Source organism: Phaethon aethereus, assembly GCF_964289735.1.
Source record: "Phaethon aethereus genome assembly, chromosome: 1".
Lineage (NCBI taxonomy): Eukaryota > Metazoa > Chordata > Aves > Phaethontiformes > Phaethontidae > Phaethon > Phaethon aethereus.
This window is the reverse complement of record NC_138575.1, coordinates 126,065,039-126,083,232: the sequence shown is the minus strand read 5'-3', so window position 1 is coordinate 126,083,232 and position 18,194 is coordinate 126,065,039. Positions and strand designations below refer to the sequence as shown.

At 46.5% G+C, this 18,194-nt stretch overlaps 1 protein-coding gene across 1 annotated transcript in view; it reads left to right on the top strand.

Annotated features, from left to right (window-relative positions):
- Window positions 1-1,307: 1,307 nt before the first annotated feature.
- TSPAN7 (tetraspanin 7) overlaps window positions 1,308-18,194 on the top strand; it is a gene marked incomplete at both ends in the record, with an annotated part of 100,880 nt that continues 83,993 nt past the window's right edge. The window contains one exon of the mRNA XM_082013891.1: window positions 1,308-1,388. Within this exon, the coding sequence (XP_081870017.1) occupies window positions 1,308-1,388 (81 nt within the window). The remainder of the gene's footprint in view (window positions 1,389-18,194) is intronic.

Below are 18,194 nucleotides of genomic sequence, written 5' to 3'. Positions count from 1 at the left end.
GAAGGCAGCCACACTACAAGCCTCTTTTATCCCCACCCAGAGGAGGCCGGCAAGACCTGCACCGCTGTTCTGCTGCCAGGGCTCTGCAGAATCAGCTCGCATTCCATTCCTAGACTGATATGGTTATTTCCTCTGCTGTCCATCCCTTGCTGAATTTCAGGGTGGGCTGGTCACTAAAGTGACAACAGGGAGAAGCAGGCTCCCTCCAGGGCTGTCTTCTCCCTCCAAGGTGTGTCGTCACTCGAGGCCCAATCCTGGTCCTGCAGCGATAAGCCAGGTCTGTTCCAGCTGAAGCTCAGGGTCGCAAAGACACACAGAAGTATGAGGTTCCTGACCAGTTTAGGCTGGGGTTCAGTGTCCGGATTAGTTTTAGGATAGAGTTCAGGTTTCAGGCTGAGGTGGAGCCAAGGTTAGGCATCCGGCTCCAGCAGCATCCCAGTTTCATGACCTGCTCTTGTAAGGTAACATTCATAAACCCCACTAGCTCAGCGCCATCGCATGCACCTGAGCAGCCGGAGAGGCGTGTCAGCGACGCGGAGCTGGAGGAGCCCTGGCCCCTCAAATGGAGCCGGTGCAGAGCTCTTGCTCCGAGGTACTGCCTGGCTCACCGCTATTACAGGGCTGTAAGCACAGCACTCTTACACCTGTGGTACTTGCACTTGCTATGGCCTCCTGACAGCCTTGCAGCTTCAATATGGACGCCATTTTTCACCATGACACAGAAAGACATTTTCTCCCATACGGGCAATTCCCTGTCCAGCTGCGACGTTCCAGCCCCACCTCCCCCAGACCCCGAGCAGGTCAAGCAATGCCTGTGAGCGTTTTCACAAGAAAAGGGGGTGGCAGGGGGGTGGGGTGCGTCTTTCACTTCGTCTTTCAGAACCTCAAGCCCCGCCCCCCCCCCCAATACATTCCAGCCAATTTCACCCTGGGGGCAGAGCCCGGTGCCTTGCGGTCACACACGCACCCCTCCCCCGGCAGATGAAGTTTCAGCGAGTTAATAACGCGACGCTGGGAAGAGGCCGCGGCGCCCGGCGGCCTGGGCTCCCCCACTCTCCCGGCCGCGGCCCCCGGCGGCGCCCGGAGGGCAGCGCCCCCTGGCGGCGGGGCGGACGGCGGCGGCGGGGCGCGCTCCCGGCGGCGGCGGCGGGCGGCGCGATGAGCCGGGCCACGGCGAGCGGCGCGGCGGGGCGAGCCCAGCGCTGAGCTCACCTCCCTCCGCCCCCCCCCCCCCGCCCGCCTCCCTCCCTCCCTCCCTCCTCCTCCTCCTCCTCCCGCGCCCAGCCTGCAGCCGGGATCTCAGTATTATGGCATCGAGGAGAATGGAGACCAAACCCGTGATAACGTGTCTGAAAACCCTCCTCATCATCTACTCCTTCGTCTTCTGGGTGAGTGCGGCGCGGCGCGGCGCGGGCACTGACCGGCCGCCTGGCAGGGCCTGGCACCCCCGAGGCGGCGCGGCGGCCCCCACCTGCCCGGAGCGGGCGGCGGGGCCGGGACCGGCCGCCCGCGGGGGCTCCGCCGGGGTGTCACCGGTGTGCCGTGCGTGGACGTAGCTCTAGTGATGCCGGAATACATATGTGCGTACACACGTATATACATGTGCACATATATGTGTGTGTGTCTATATATATAGGCACACAGACATAGAATATTTTTTTGTTTTTGACTCTTCTTGCGGCGAGCAAATGCCCCCGAGCCCCCGCGGGGCAAAGTTGCAGGGGGCCCCCGGCTTGCCGCCATGGCCGCCCCCCTCCCCGGCTGGACCGGGAAGGGGGGTGCGGGGGGATTGTTCGGCGAGGCGGCCCCGGCGCCCCGTCTCCCCGCTGCCTGCCGCACCCCTGTCCCGGCGGGGGTGCCGCCTGCGTGTCCCCTCCCCGGCACCCCCTCCCCGGTGCCGGGCCCGGCTCTTACCTGGGCGCAGCGGGTGCTGACCGCCGCCGCCCGGTATATCCACCGCGCTGCGTTTCATAACCCGGCTCAGGCTCCCGTAAACCATTTTTCTGACCCAGATACATTAATTGAGTTGCAGTGATTGACTGACGGGGAACGGGGTTGTTTTTTTTGTCAGGCGACCCCGGAGGCTGGAGGTTTTTCGCAGCGCCCCGGCCCGTTACTCAGCAGATCCCTGGCATGAGCAGGGCACCGTGGCAGCAATCTGCAGATTAAAGACTTTTTAATGGTACATGGTGGCAACATATGATAATGGCCCCGCTGCGTGCTGTTAGAGACCGTAATCTGCACATCATTGATACAATACACTGAAGCGAATTTGTCACTTCCCAGCAAGGGAAGCTGATGGTCTCTTATCGTTTTAATAGCTTTATGCTGTGAAAAGTGTCCGTGGAATGGAGTCACTCAAATTTTCATCACTCTGCTTAAAAATGCATTCTAAACAAAGAATTGCTTATTCACGGCAATAACGTTTTACCTCTTTATAGTGAACATACGACTTTTCCTGTTTCAACTTTAACTTAATAGGTTTTTTTTAGTTAAAAAAAATCATGATTGAAAGTTATTTTGCTAATCCATACCTACAGCAGTACCTCTGCATTATTGACCCCCACTTACCCCAGAATTTAACATACACCCCCGCTCTTCTTTTTTAACAATCTTGGTCATAACCGCAGCAGATGTGTCTGATGACTGAAATGGATAGGAAGCCGGGATCATCTGTTGTTATTTTGTTGGCAAGTAGATCCTCCACATTAGTCTCAAGGTGGTAGGTTGCTAAGTTTATACACTTACCACAACTTCCAGATTCATCCTTTACAGTCCTTGGTTCTCAACGGATCTATAAGAAACCCCTCTTCTTCCTATGATTAATGAACAACTGCAGGAGCTTTGGTGAATTCATGGTATCTTTTTGAATTGTGTCTTTTTAAAAAGTGACGGCTGTATCTGCTGTACCCTGAATAAACAGAGGACTTAAATCGGCACTCCCGTCGAGCTAGCACATTTCGTGAACGCTAATCTCATTAAAAAAGAGAGAATTGTACGTTGAGCCAAGCAGCTGGCTAAGGGCATTTGCGCCGTAGGCTGTCGTGATGCCAGGCCAGGTTGACAGCTGGGACCTCGCAGCGTAAATAACACAGCTGAGCTCTGGTTTGGGCTACAGCAATGCATCTGTGCTGGTGGGATGCTCTAGTGCAAATTCTTTTCTTCTGAACTGTCTGTCAGGCTCCCATATGTCCCAGTCTTCTCCAAGGGCATGGCCCACTAATGTGGCTCTTCCAGTTACTTAACACCTGGCAGCTGTCAGGATGTTTGTCTGTTTGTCCTCTTCCTCGAGCCTGGAAAAGGGGGAAGAAAATAAATGGTTGGAGACAGAATCCTGCAACCACGAGCAAAAGAGCATGGATTTCTTTTCCATCATGCTTGCTGTTGCCTCTGGTTTCTCAAGGCACCGACCGAGGGAAGCCCAGGCAGGTCTCAATGGGGAAGACAACAAAGCGCTTGGTAAAGGTCCAGAGCAGTTGACCGCAGACTCTAAGTCTTCATCAATTGTTCTTCCTTTTAGCACAGAAGAACAAAAACTACTTACATTTTTGGCCCCTTTCTGGGCTTTGAATTTAGTATAAATTCACCCCATTTAGTAAAAATTGGAGCAGGCTGCACCTTTTGCCATGATTAGAGCAGAAACACGGTGTGCGCTCGCCGTGCCCTCATTTTCTTTTTACAGGCGAGTTTGAGAGCCGAGGGATGCGCAGAGTTGTCTCACCCCCCCCCCCCGTTATTTTCTGGAGTGCTCTTTGTACTCTCACAAGCTCTGTCTCCAGAGTCAGCATAACGCAAATTTGGTCCCTGTGAATTCTCAGAGCTGAAAATACGGGAAGGATTCAATAGGAGGAACTATTTTAAAAATTTATTCCTTGGACTTATCTAAATACCAGAAGGAAACCATGCCAGTGCCACAAATGGCTGGTTTGTAGAATTTTATTCTGACGAGTTCCCCATGTTTTTGGGAGAGGTTGTAAGCTGATTTCTGAAGGAGAAAGCCCTGCGTTGCTTAGCTGCAGTTTGTACGGGTTTTTTTCTAGCTGTGGGGATGGAGTTGCAGTGTAACACAGGGAGGAAAGTGGTCCTGTGACAGGGAGGTATGTGGTGGAAACCCTTCAGATATCTGGCCAAGTGGTTATGAATTGTAATGTGAGGGGACAGGGGGACAAGATGCTTCTTTGAATCCAGTGAGCTGTTTTGAAACGTCCAGAAGGACTTCTCTGTGTTTACATTGTTTATAAGAGAAGAAAATCTATGTGTGCAGAACGTTCCTATCGTGAGTGATTATTTGTCAGGGTTAAATATGAATTGCATTTGTATCAATGGGTGAGATGTATGTCGATGGAGACTTTTAGTATAAGCATTAAATGAGGCTCCACTGACTACATGGGATCTGCAGGGAGGTAATGAAGAGACATGGTTCATTCAAATTTCGTAATGCGTAGCTTTTTCCTTTCCAAGTAGGTTTTATTTAATGGTATTTGTTATTTTGATAGCTTCCTCTCCTCCCCCTCCCCGTACTTCCCGACTTCTTTCGGTAATTGTATCAACATGGTAAAAAAAATCCATAAACAGAGATAACTAGCTTTTTATGTGCTCATATGTATCGTTATTCATAGTACACATTAAATGCCTAGGGTTACCACTTTTGGTCCTTAAGGGACATAGTAATAAAAATTCAACAGCCATTTTTTTTCCTAATCAGAATGCTGTGCTGAATGCATCTGGTTTGGAACTAGTAGATTAAAAAAAGGCAATAAAAGCACTACTTGACTGTTAGCTATTTTTATTTTTTTCCTTCTGGGTATCATAAATTGCTTGCATAGAAATCTGAGCTATAACCTGTCTTGTTTTTAAGGGAAGATGAATTTTGGATTAGAATTCGAAGTGATTTTTTTATAGGGGAGTGAAACTTTTAAGCACCCCTCAGTACCTTATATTTATCTAGTTCTTAAGTGATCTTATTTCTTAAAATGTATGTATACTTAATATTTCATTGTAGGCTTGGAAATATATTTTGTTACCAAATTAACAGCCTGCCTCAATGTATTTTGGGAGGGAGCTTCCAAAGGAGCATGCACCGGTCCTTAAAGTTACAGGGCTGCAGAAAACGGGTTTCATCTTCCATGCAAAGCTTGGTGTTGCCCCAAATAGGCACTGTAGCAAAGTGATTAGCTTCTGATTTTAGGCCCTGCGAGACACTTGGCACTCAAGCAAGTGCTTTGGGTGTGCTGTCCTGCTGGTATGGGGGTTTCTTGCTGTTAATTAATGTAATAAAAGCATATAAGTAGAGTTTCCATTCATATATTTTTCCAAGGTGGGTCACTGATCTGAAGAGCATCCTCCAACCAAGATCGATGTTTTGGATACTAAATTAGGTTCTTAGAACTTGGCTTGTCTTCGGCTATGTGATAAAATCAGAACTAAGATATCTATTTGCAAGAGTAGTAGTTTAGTTTTCCAAGTTTTTATCACTTGGAAAATTGACCTGTGCCTCCTGGTACGACCCCTTGGAGGTTAGCTGGTGGCAGGAGAGCCATGGACTGGAGTGTGGCAGGACAGGTAAGTGTCGCTTGGCTGCGAGGCCACAGCCGGCGCTGTGATTTTAAAACAGCTTGAAATTGCACATTTCCGTATCATTAATCTTCTTTTAGCCAGTGCTTCTGGTGGCTGTGGGGATGCGATGTCACCAGCGTGGAGGGATCAGGTGGTAAGAAGATGGCCCCACGAAGGATGACGGGCTCAGGCCCCCTCTGGCACGGGGTGCGTGGGGAGAGCCCGTGTCTGCTTTGGAGAAGCAGCCCCACCATCTCCCTCTTCTCTCAGGCTTCCCCAAAAAGGAGGTCGCTGGCCGGAGGCTGGGAGAGGCTGTGGCGTTGGTGCAGGCAGCTGCAGCGGTACGGCGAAGGTGGCATTCGCCCACCATTTCGGGAGCTCACAAAGCCGTTTTCTGGGAAATGCCCAAGACGAAGAGCTTGGCCTGCTCTGTAACACAAATTTATGGCTGAACTGCTGACCCATCTTCAAATGCAGCCGTTCGAGCCGTGCATTATAATATGGGATTATATTTGCGTGTCCCTTCGAGTTACTAGTGGCATTAGTCATCTTCGCTGTGAATGTCCAGCTGGGTTGCTGAAATGACTGGTTTTCTCCCTAGAACTTCTGTCCACTGCTTCTGCACTGGTTTCTGCATGTGTCTGGTCTTTTTAATACCTCTTACCATGCTTATATTTTTTCTTTTAGTTTTTTTAAAATATCTGTTAGCAGACAGTTTTAAAGGAAATATTTTGGGAAATGTTTTAGCTTTCCCACGTGGCTTAGATTGCTCGATCTTTTGGTGATTCCATTGACTGCAAAGTCATCATTGCTGTACTTTTAGAAAGAAATTTTATTATTTTTACGTAGATACCTGAGATCCAGAAAAATTACACCCCAAAAAATGCACAATATCCCCATCATAATGGATTTGAAGTGCTCCATTGTTTAGGCACAAGCCTCATACGGTTGCCTCCTTAAGTCAGTTGTTTCCTGTTCTGTTCTCATAATGACATACATGAAAGATTAAAGATAATGGTGTTTTCTTGTGAGCATAGCCCAAGGTGAATTCTGTGGCTAAATAAATAACTGGATTAACAAAAAAAAAAAAAAGGCTAGATGGAGCTTAAAAAAGCTCCAGAGTCAGCTTTCTAAGTTCCCTGTGGGGGTACTTACCCAACTTGGCTTAGTTTTTGCGATTTTTCGGTGGGATTTTTTTTTTTTATCACAGCTGCGGTATAAAACCCCCTTGATGACAGTCCTGACAGAGGAGCGCCATGCCAGCACGACAGCTCCGGTAAGCATGAGTAAACGGAGAAGATAAAGCCGTGACTTCCACTTGTGTTCCACAGCTCTTCCCCCAGGTGTGCTTGGAGGAGGTGCAGGGGCAGTCCCCACCTGTCCCCTGGGGGCACCCGTGGGTGGGACGGCGCAGGGGGAGAGCTGTCCTGCGCCATCGGTTGTGCCTTCGCGAGGATCTCACCCCGTTCTCCTCCTTGGCAGGGAGCCGGTTTTGCGAGTGTAGTCGGCTCGCGTATTTTGCAGCTGAGGAGTTGGCCAGTCGGTGTAGTTTTTGCATCGCTGATGCTCATTCGCGTTCTGAAAATTGTGTGTGTATGGTACAAATTAGCACTGTACAGCTCATTTGAGGGAGTAATTGAATTTGCTGTTGGTTAAATGCTCTTTCTTTTCTAGCTGCTTGTGTAACTATGCTTAAGTCTTGATGAGGTACCTGCTACACCTTGACCTTGGAGTTGTATTTGGACAGTTCTCTAGTTTGGGGATGGTAACTTTTTCACGTTAGCAGGTCAGTTTGGACTGGTGAAGAAGGATAGTGGGTGACTTGAAGAGTTTCAGTTATATTTGGGAAGGCATAGGATGCATTCATAAACAAGCAGTGGTAGAAGTTCTTGCTCTTTGATAGGTGATGGGATAGGAGTGTGATGGAGTACTGCTGTGTGTGTAGTAAACACTTTGGCTCTTTAGCATTCGCTCCTGCTCTAAGCAACCTGTTGTGTGGCCTAAGCAGTGTAAATACAAATTCTAGGAAGGGTGCAGGGGGGCCTTGTTTTCACTTTTCCATCAAAAAGGCAGTAGAGTCCCTTTTCTTGGATGCTGGTTCATACCAGCCTTGCTCATCAAGGAAATGGAGGAAATTACGCTAGGTAAACCAAGGGAATTTAAAATGGATCCAAGAATCTGATTTCATCTCTGATTATGTGACTATTTATCAACTCCCTGTGCTGTCAGGGAGGTAAATTAGGTTACCTGGTACCGTTAACTTGTCTCCATCTCTGGATTTTTATCATCGTTTCTTTGGTTGTTGCAACTGCCCTACGAATGTATCTGCCAGTGAGTTAATAGATGAGTATCTAGAAAGGCTCTTTGCGCACCTGAGCTTGCAGAAGCATCTCCTTCAAACTTTCACCTGCTTTTTCAGTCCAATGATACTTATTACAGAGATGCTAGCTTTACTGTAGTACCGAGTCTGTTCTGCATCCACCAAATTTGTGGCTGAAAATCCTGCTGACCTCTGTGTCTTGCAAACCTAGGTGACTGAATCTTAAAATACAAGACTCCAGAGGTGACTATAGGGAGCAGATGACAGTTACTGTAAGACTGTTTTTATTTGCATATGTTATTTCTTTAGGCTCATCACTATTAATTAGCACTTGATCATCTCTCAGAGAACAGATCCTTCACATCGGTAGAGCAGGCCTCTTTCCATCTTAGCTCGCTTTCACTGTGGTGGGCAGATGGCTTATATGTTCTGTCTTTATAACAGTTCTGGGTTACGAGAGGCAAGCATTTAAATTTCTCTTGTACTAAAGGGACTCTGAAGCATGGCACGCTCATGTCTTATTGGATTATCGTTATTTCATAGATGAGCTGGTTCTTTGAGCTCTGGGAGCAGGCCACAGGATTTTTAGGAGCTGTAATAAAAGAATGGAAGAGATGCTGTTAATATTAATTTTGCTGTAATTTCCATGTAGTGTTTTGCAAGATGTTTTCCAGATGTTCTTTTTTCATCTATATGGTTCTGGGGCCAGTGCTAAAATCCTTAAAAGAAGCAAGCAGCTCCCTCCCCTCTCCGTTTCTTGCTTTCCTCATCTCCCTGAACGGCATGCCGTGCTGCGTGCAGGTGGCGGCGGGTCACGGTGCGGTGCCTGCGGTGATCCCCTCCCGGAGGCCAGGATGGGTGCACCACAAGGCAGGAGGGCTCTGCGGAGCAGCCCTCAGGCTGGGCAGAAGGCTGAAATTGTGTCCTGTCATCATGTCTTTCTGGGAGTTACTTGCTGTGCGCTTTGAGAAAAGGTTGGGTTGGGTTTGGGCTGCCTGTGGATTTGGACGGATCGGGTTGAAACGTTCTTCTTTTTCTACTCAAGCAGGTTTTTTTAAGAGTTTATTTGCTAGATGAATGTGATGGTGTGAATAATGAGGTGATGGACTTAATCTGCAAAAGTCTGTGGATCTTGGGAGCAGACCTAAGGAAAAGGTTGGCGTGCTTGTATGGTGCAGCAGAGAAGGAGGAGAGAAGAGGGTGAAACCCTGTAAACATAGGAAGAGGAGCACTTACATTTCCCTAGAACTGGGAAGTGAAGGAATGCTGTATGACCCTTGCAACCACTCAGTGCCTTAATGCCTTTGAATAGAAACGAGCAGCTCGGACCTGCTGATGCCGCAGGTTTGAAGTTATCAGTGAAGCTAACAAGTTCTTCAGAGTCTTATTCCTGACCAGATTACAGGTACTACTTCAGAGAATATAGTACATGGGAACAGAAAATTGCGCTGAACACCACCAGTAAAAGTATGTTTACAATTCAACCCTAGCACACAAGAAATACTTCTTCTTGCAAGGACCTAAGTACATTCCCTGCAACTGAAGTTTCAGCTAGACCTTGCTGATTTAATCCTTTGGTAAGTTTTAAAAACATTTATCATTTGGGTGGAGTTGCCAATGGATTGACCCCTGTCTGGCAACAACTTTGAAGTGTTTAGAAAATTCCTTCCAGCATTTTTGGCAACAGAATATGAAAAAGTGCTCATTTTGTATCTTCCTAAAAATAAATGGGAGCTATATCAAAACCTGAATTTTTTGATAGAGGTAGTCCTCTCAGGGCTGGAAATTGTCGTTGATTTGGGAAATCCTAAAAAAAATGAAGTTTTCAAAGAAACAAGAGAAACAAGAATTTCCTGAATATGCCGGGTAACACTGACATTCTTTTTTGTAGCTGGACTTTGAACTTGGGCCAGTTTATGGCATCATGGGTTATGTCATGGCATGGGTTGAATCGGTCCAATAAGGCAGAACCAAGGCTTGCCCTTATGAAGATCTATAAAGGTGTGTTGGCTTCAAAGTCGTATCTGAGGCTTGGGGCCCAACCAGAGTTGAAAGTCTGTAGCAGAGATGGGGAACCTGGGGTCAGCGGGCCCATGCAGTCTGCAAGGACATACGCCTGGACTTGTTTTTTTGTACGTGTTAGAAGATAACGCAAAGGTTCATGACAGTGTGCAGCTTGCCTGGGGCTGTCCAAATGCTCTGCTCTGACCTCACCAAAGAAAATGAGAAGGACATTGTATACAGTTTATGGAAACACATGCAGATCAATTCCAAAAGCTATTTGAGATGGAGGATTGCTGCATATTTCCTATGGTGAAGGGGAAGAGGGAAGATCCCTTAATTTCCCTTATGTACCCTGATAGTCTCCTGGCCAAAGCATTTTCATTACAACTTGCAGTTGCCACCACTGCATCAAAAGGCAATCAAAACACCAGAAATCTGTCAGGAAAGTTGTGGCTTTTATTCTTACAAGAATAGGTTAAGATAAAAGAGAGGACAGTTTCCAGGTATGTATTAACAGAAGAAAAGACGGAAACTCAATCCTCCTGTATGTGGTTCACTTCAATGCTACTTAACATCTAACTGGCTCCACTTAGGCTTGGAATGATAACATAATTAAGTGCATGTCACTTCTGTTTCCCTTTGAAAACAAAGAGGAAACAGAAATACAGATAGGTTACCCTCGGTTCCTCGATGCTCTCCCTGATGGCTCCACCTCATCGCTGGGATCAGTTTTACTGATGCAGCTGCCCTGTGCTGGCTGTAGGACTTAGTGTTCGGTGGCGTGCACTGATCGCAGACGAGCGTGACTCAGTTTACCTGTAAAATAATGTCTTACAGGAAACCAGCAGCTGATATTATTGCATGTTTAGAAATTCTTTTTTTAACTTCCTCAGGTCATTGAAACTATTAGAGCTGCTTTTTTTGTAGAGCTGTGTCTTTGAGTCAGTTGAAGCAGACCCAGTTTGCGGTTGCTAGCTAACATTGAGATCAGCTTGCATATCATCTGGGACCGAGTTTCTCTTTCCCGCATACTTCAGGAAAAACTGCTGAATTAAATTACACAGGTCAAATGACCTAGAGGCTTAAACTGATCTCTCTCGTTCCAGAACAACTTACAGACCATCTGTGCATCACCTGCAGACTTTGGGGTTTTTTGCACAAGTGAGTGCAGTTTAAAAACTCCTAAAGAAAGAACCAGGACCTCAAGATGTCGGGGAGCTGGTTGTCAGAAGTATTTCAGTATTATTTCCTGGAACATACAAGCCAAGCCCCAGTGTATTCCTTGCTGCATGTTCTCATAAAACAGGGGACGATGCGAAGGGATTGGATCAGGATTTACTAGTGGAAGGTCACACCTTTCAAAAAGAAAAAAAATGTAGTTCGTGGGCATGGCATTATGGGTTTACCTTTGTCATGGCAGGTAAGACCGGGGACACACACAAGCCTTCCCAGGAGTCAGCAAGACCTTGCTGTATTTACTGAGTATGTTATGTGCAGGATCTCTGTGCAGCTTTCAGACTGCTTGTGCAAAACTCTTGCTGGGAGGATGGGGCAACTGTTGTCTTTGCCCACGGCCTTGTAGGCAAATACTTTCTTACAGAAAAACACTCCTTTTTAAACCTTTCCCCTTTGGTCTCCCTATTTCAAAGTGATGCTTTCGCTGAGCATCCTCCCAGCATGGAAAGGGCAGCTCCGTGCCCTCTGTCCCCTTGCGCGGCGCGGAGCTCACCCACGCTCGGCCGTGTTTACCGGCATGCTCACCAGAGAGGCATGCAAGACGGGACCGGTGGTCCTTGCCCCATCCGAGGTGGTCCCTGCCGCAGCCGGGGGTCAGCCGGCAGCCCCCCGGCGGAGGCGAGGGCACCACAGGGTCTGCCCTGGGGCGGGCAGGCACGGGGTGGGCTGTCCCACTGTGAAATTACAAGCCACGGGAGATACGCTGGACCAACCAGTGTGGTAGTAAACCGAGTATTTCATCCAGCAATTGCGTTATTTTCAACTGAAACCAGCAACAAAAATAAAACCTCCCACCTCCAGGAGTTTTGTGTTTTGTAAGCAACAGCTCGTTGCTTTCTGACGTGAAAATGGTTGTGCTTAAAATAGATACATCTGTGGGAGAGAGAATTTTCAGCTCGTGAAATTCTTCAAAACGACATGGAGAAGTTGCCTCAGTTTCTGTGAGCCGGTATGATATGCATGTAATACTTACGCAGAGAAACGGGTGCTCTTTAACACAAAACAAACCCGGTCCCTGTCCTACAGAAACCTGAGCATGCTGCACCATAGCTATTTTTTAACAGAAGTATCAGATTTAAAGTGTTCCCTCCCCCCTCGCTCACTGACCTCGCCAGGGGACCAGCCAGGATTAATCCCTGTACCCTGAAGAATATCCAGTATTACAGCAAGGAGCTGGGCTGTTTCCTAGAGCATTGCGATCCCCAAATGATCAGGAGTATAACCAAGCCACAGCCACTTAGTTGATTTATTCTTTTAATTTCATGAAGAACTTGGCTTTGCAGTTTCATGCCAGGTGTTAGACCAAAACGACTTCCTATTTTTTCCAGCGCCATCAAATACGTAAAATACGTAAGATGGCAGACCTCTAAATCTGAAGGCTATCAAGAAGATTTTCATGCTATGTCTTTGCTCTTAGGCAATCAATCAAGGTATTAATGATACAAAAATCAGAGCCACCTCATCAGTGAGAAGCAGACAGTGAACCAGTTTTTCTTCTGGTGCCATTCACCAGCCGATCAGTCGTGCACCCAAGCCTGAGTCTGTGTGGCAGTAACATCTGCCTTCTGAAAGGCAGAATTACCAGTATTAGTGCAATACTGGTAAGGAAAAGGATATGAGATAAAAAAACATTCTAAGAAGAATTAAATCAGCTGAGGTTGCTGAGTGCATGTGGGTGGGCTGAGCTTTGTCCATATGAAATGTATAAAATATCTTGCAAAGTCATCTTGCTCTGCTTAAAATCAGTGGGAATCATAATATGACCAGATTGTCTTATGCAGTTAGCTGATTGTTTTTGAAATTCACCCATGCTTAATATTCAGGTTCGGTGAAACAGAAGGTTGTTCTGGCTTGGATCCCACAGAATTCCCATAGAGTTTGCATTTGGAGGGATTATCACTCATTCTTGTGCTGGATATCTGAGCAGGATAAACCTTTCTTCCCACCCTCTGTCAAGACAGAAGACTTGTTAAGTTCTGCCTCCTGTCTCTAGACTTGCTTTGGTTGCCCTTCGATTTTGCAGCAGAACGTCATTTCCCAAGAAGATGTGCACTCCTCCAGCATGGTGGTTCCACTGAAACTTAGATGGACCCCATCTGTGTTTATTGTGTTTAAAATTTTGCAGCTTCTCTGAAAACAAAGCCGAAACTAAAGAACATGAGGGCGAAAGACTCGATCTGTAGATGTGTTGATGAGATAGTGTGCTGCGAGATCACACGTGAGTCAGCTGGTGGATGAATAAATGCTGACTATTATGGCTGGCATCAGAGGTCAGGGCAGAGTGCACGTTGTTTGGATTAAATTCAGAAAAAAAATGGAGCCTGGCTGCTCCCTGTATGTTGATACAAGTGGGGTGTTTTACAACATTGACAGTTGTGTATTATGCTTTTGCTGTTCTTCAAATACTGTTGTTCTTAAGAAGCATTGTGTAATTATTTAGGAGAAAACTAAATCTTCAGATTTATTTACCAGTGGTAGTCCTTAAAAAATAATAGTTGGCATGCCCGTTTTATAGACGAAGGCACTGATGCAAGTCAAGCAACACGCCTAAGGAACAGTTTGGTCAAATTTGGCACAGCTGTGAATCGGTTATTTTAAGTCCCTGACTGTAATAATTATTACATTGCAGCACTCACTTTGACATCTTATTTCAATTACAGGAATAGCAAGCTGAAATAAAAATTGGATTTTACCTGCTCTTAAGGTAGATTCTAGAGTATGGGAATATTTTTGAGAAGTCTAATGGATACTGCTTGTGGAAAGAGATTATTGGATGGAGCAGCTGGCTGTATCTGAACTGTGAAATTGGTGGACCGTGATGCTTCTTTATTCTGTAGTTGCACACACAATGCACTGCAAAAAGCACTTCAGGTTGCCCGATATCTCGGGAGAGGAAGCAGAGCTGCCGGTGCACGACAGCAGGCCCCCAGGCGAGTGGGCCTCCACGGCTGCGGGTCATCCAGGCAACTTTCCTGACTTAACGGATCAGGCAAGCCCTTTTGTGGGAAAAAAAGGGCAGGCCATCGGGGGGATGGTTTTCCTTCAAGGAAATAAGTGCTTGCTTCTGTAGATGGATATCCACCTCTATTTTGAAAGATCATTTGGCTGGGGAGCAAGCATGTTGACATGCTTACCCCAAAGGAAGGACACCCGGTGTCCCGGCTTAAGAATGTCCTTCATCCTCTTTGTGCTAAGTGTCAGTCATCTGTTATCTCCATGGTATGTACCAAGCGTGGCAAGCCGGATCGAGTTTAAATGTTGACCTCCAGAACAAGCTAGTTTGCTGACTTTTACCCTGCTGCAGACATGAAGATACGGAGAAGGATTTTGCTAACATGGAGCTCTGGTTAAAGACCAGTACGCAGTATTTTGCAACCTGTGGATACTGTCAGATTTTCTGAGTGAGATTGTCAAGTGCTCCTAGGAATCGTACTGACTTCTCAGCTAAAGAAGGATTTCTCTCTAATTTCCCCGTGCAGTGGATGTGACGATGACTGCGGAGCCTTATTAGCAGTTTTCTTTGCTAAATTTTAATGGGAGAGCTACAAAGTACAGTCCGCATGTGGATGGCAGCTCTCAGGAGCCTGCTTTAGCAGAGGGAAAGTGCACTAGCACCTACCGGGGCTGGGGCTGAGTTGTGCTGGGAAGGACAGCGTGGGCTTCCCCAGCGGCCATTAAGGCCAGGACAGGTTGTGAGGATGCGGGTTTCAGGTAACTTCTTGCTCGGAGGAAGCATTTAGTTCAGGGGTTTCTTCAGGAAGAAGAGAATTTGCTCATGCTGAGAGCCCGTAGGGTGGGTCATTGCGTTCTCCCACACCCTTCTGGAAGAAGCTAATGCTGCCTGCCCTTGGTTGTGTGGCAGAGTTAAATTAAGTTTTTTCACTAGCCGTAGACTAAGGTGTATTTTGTTGTTTGGCGGGTGTAGGCTGGGACAGCTCATGGAAAGAAGGGACCATTCACCCTAGCATGTACCTTGAAGCTGAGTGGGTCTGGGTGAATGGCAGGCTGGGTTTCTTCTGATGGTCCTTGCACAGTTTTATCCTAATGGCTCTTGTAGTGGCTATAGCTGAGAGCAGAGAATAGCTTAGGGCAGTCACTGTCTTGTCCTTATCCTCTTGTATGGCCTGGTGAACAGGAGAGGAAAGGGTTCAGCAAGGTCTCAGCAAAACATCATTAATTTCTCTGGCATTCCTGGACCTTGCTAACTAAAAAAAAGAGAACTTTGAGGTAAGCTGCAGCATGATTTCTGTTTCCCACTTCTGCTTCTCCATAAGTGGTATCATGTAGAGACAGAGAGTGGCCTGTGGCTTAGTTCATGCTTTGGTGTCTTTTATGACCTTATTTGTCACAGTTTAAATTACACTTTTCCAATGGTAAATTGCAAGTTGCTTAGGAAAGACTTCTTAATGCCATTTTTGCTTGCAGTTTATTTCATCATTTTCATGTAAGTAGTACCAATCTAGTATCTAGTGGGGCTGCCTGCTAAGCAGTAACAGATGGCCCATGCTAGCTAGGGCAGGGAGGATCATAGGGGTAGGAGCCAGTGTTATCTACATAGATGTTGTGGATATCAACGTGAATTTTTCCCAGGAGGGAGCACAGCTGGCACTGGAATTGTGGAAATCTGAATTTTGGTATTCTTTATTCCAAGTCTTGGCATACTTGAAAATTAAGGTATGTGGTTCATGTTGGGCTATATCAATAATGCTGAAAATTATACCCCTTCTTGGATAAAATCACTGTGCTTGCTGTTTTTCTCCCCTTTTTTTGTCTTATCCTGTAATCAAAAGTACTGTGGGAGAAAGGGTACAGAAGAGAGCAGCCAGTTCCATTATGTAATCTCGCTTCCATGTACACTGTGCCACAGGATGGCCTTAAAATGCAGTAACTAATGCAAAGCTGAAGGAGGAAAACCAGAATTAGTCATAGACATTTCGGACCAATTTTTCCCCTGCTAGCCTTGCTCCTGCAGTGAAATGCTTCAGTACCACAATGGGCAAAAGGCCAAAGAGGAGAGGGGGTTGTGTCAGAAAGTGGCTGCCTCGCAGAGCTCCCGTTCTGGGACCGTCTGTTCTTAACACCGGGCTGGGAGCATCCTCCACGCTCTGGCTTGTTTTCATCTGTAGCAGTAGATGCCTCTCTAAAGGGGGGCAGGGAAAAAAGCGTGGATAAAACTGTGGTCTTAAACACAGTGTGTTAAGGTAAGTCTTTGATTCTGCTAAGGTGGCTAAGGCTTAGCCCCAACCAGTGAAATTACAGCTTGCTTTGTGTACTGTATTAAGTTGGATGTTCGTCAAGTTGCTAGCAGGCAAAGGCCAAGAGATCCTAGACATGGCCGTGTGATTGTGATTTGGTAGATCAGGCCCCTCGGCGGGCTCTTGCGGTATATATTGGTGTCTGTCTCCTCCTGACACTAAGAAACCAGGTGTCTGGGAGGCAGGAAACTGTCCTTTTTCACATTAATAAAAATGGCAGAAACTTCTTACTGAAAAATTCCCTGTCAGACATGGGAAAATCTTCACTTGGTGGGTTTTTTTTGTTGTTGTTGTTGTCCTGGGAGTTACCCATGCAAATCCAATTTAGAAGGTAGTGTTTAATTCAGTTCTCCCCTTGCCACAGTCTGAATTTAAATCCTTTTCCTTTCCCCTGGATGGGACAGAAGCTAAGCAGTCCTTGCTTCATGTAAGGTAACTAGAATTTATGTCAAGCATGGGATGATATAACGTTCTGACTTCTTTTCTCTACAGTAAGATGATAACCCGTACTAGATAAAACACATTAGAAGCGCTCAGAGAATGATGCTGAAGATGACCTAAGGTGATCCTGTCAGGCTGAGACCTTTTCCTTGGGAAGCTGAGCAAGGGAAAGACACTTCTGCATTTCTGTCTCACAACTTGGTTTATGGAAGTTGTGCTTTCATAGTGCTACATCATTGGGATGGCAATAGTTATTGCTGTCTTGACATCTGCCTTTTGAGCATAAGCAGAAAAGGTTGGCAACGTGTTATGAAAAGACTCATGAGGACTGTCTCTGAATTGCCCTGGGAGAGGAGACCAAGTGGGACAGTGAAAACTCCTCCTCTTCCCTCATCCCACATACTCACGCTTACTTGAGTCTAGGGTAAAACCAAATTCTGTGTGGACTCACTTAGAGGCTTTTCTGGTTGCTCAAGAAATAGAGAGATACAAGTGATATATCTGGAGCCTTTTCCCAAATCAATGCAAGACTTCTTATTTTAGAAACTGCCTTCCCTCCGTTTAAAGCATCTTTTGCCTCATTTGGTACTAAAATAATCTCAAAGGCAATTAAAGCCTTCTTTGTGCCATTCTGTGTTTATGAACCCGTTTTCTTCCATGGAAGGTTGTTTTCCTTGAGGCAGTTGCTTCAACTTACAGAAGTGAATAGCTTTCAGAAGTCTAGTGACCATATTGCCTTCTGATTTTTCAAGGAAGGGCTGAGATATTGTAGAAATTTCTCTTCCAGGTGGTTACAGGTTTCCACCACAAAGTTCTCTCATTCTGTCAGCTTTTTCCCCAAGCCTTCCGGCTTGCGCTAGCAAGACTCTTGTCCACATGTCTGGCATTAGAAAGTCAGAGGGGCTCTGCTCATGGTGGACTAAAAGCCATTCTGTGATATGACATGGGTCCCCTTATGAACTGACCAAGTTAAGAACTCAGATGAGATGATTGCCTCTCCTGTGAGAGCTAGGACTGCTGCAGTGGATGTAAATGTCTGCTCCAATGCCGTGCCCTGCTTTTTCACCAATGGTCACGTTTGTGGACATGGGACTAGAATTACACTGTTGGTCTTTCAGGGGAAGAAGAGTTTATTCCCACTTGCAGCAGGAGCCACAGAATACATGACTGTGGAAAATGGTCAAATGCAGTTACCCTTGGTGGAGGTGACAGCTGAGTTTTTTCTGGCTCTCTTATTCTGTTAGCTCTGTGATGAAGTGCCATGGCATACCTTCTGGAGAATGGCAAAGGAGGGAGCACCTGCTTTTGCACCTAAGCTGCTGAAGGGATCAAAGTATTTAATGCTAACTCTCCTTTGCCTCCTTAAGCTCTGGTCTTGAGAA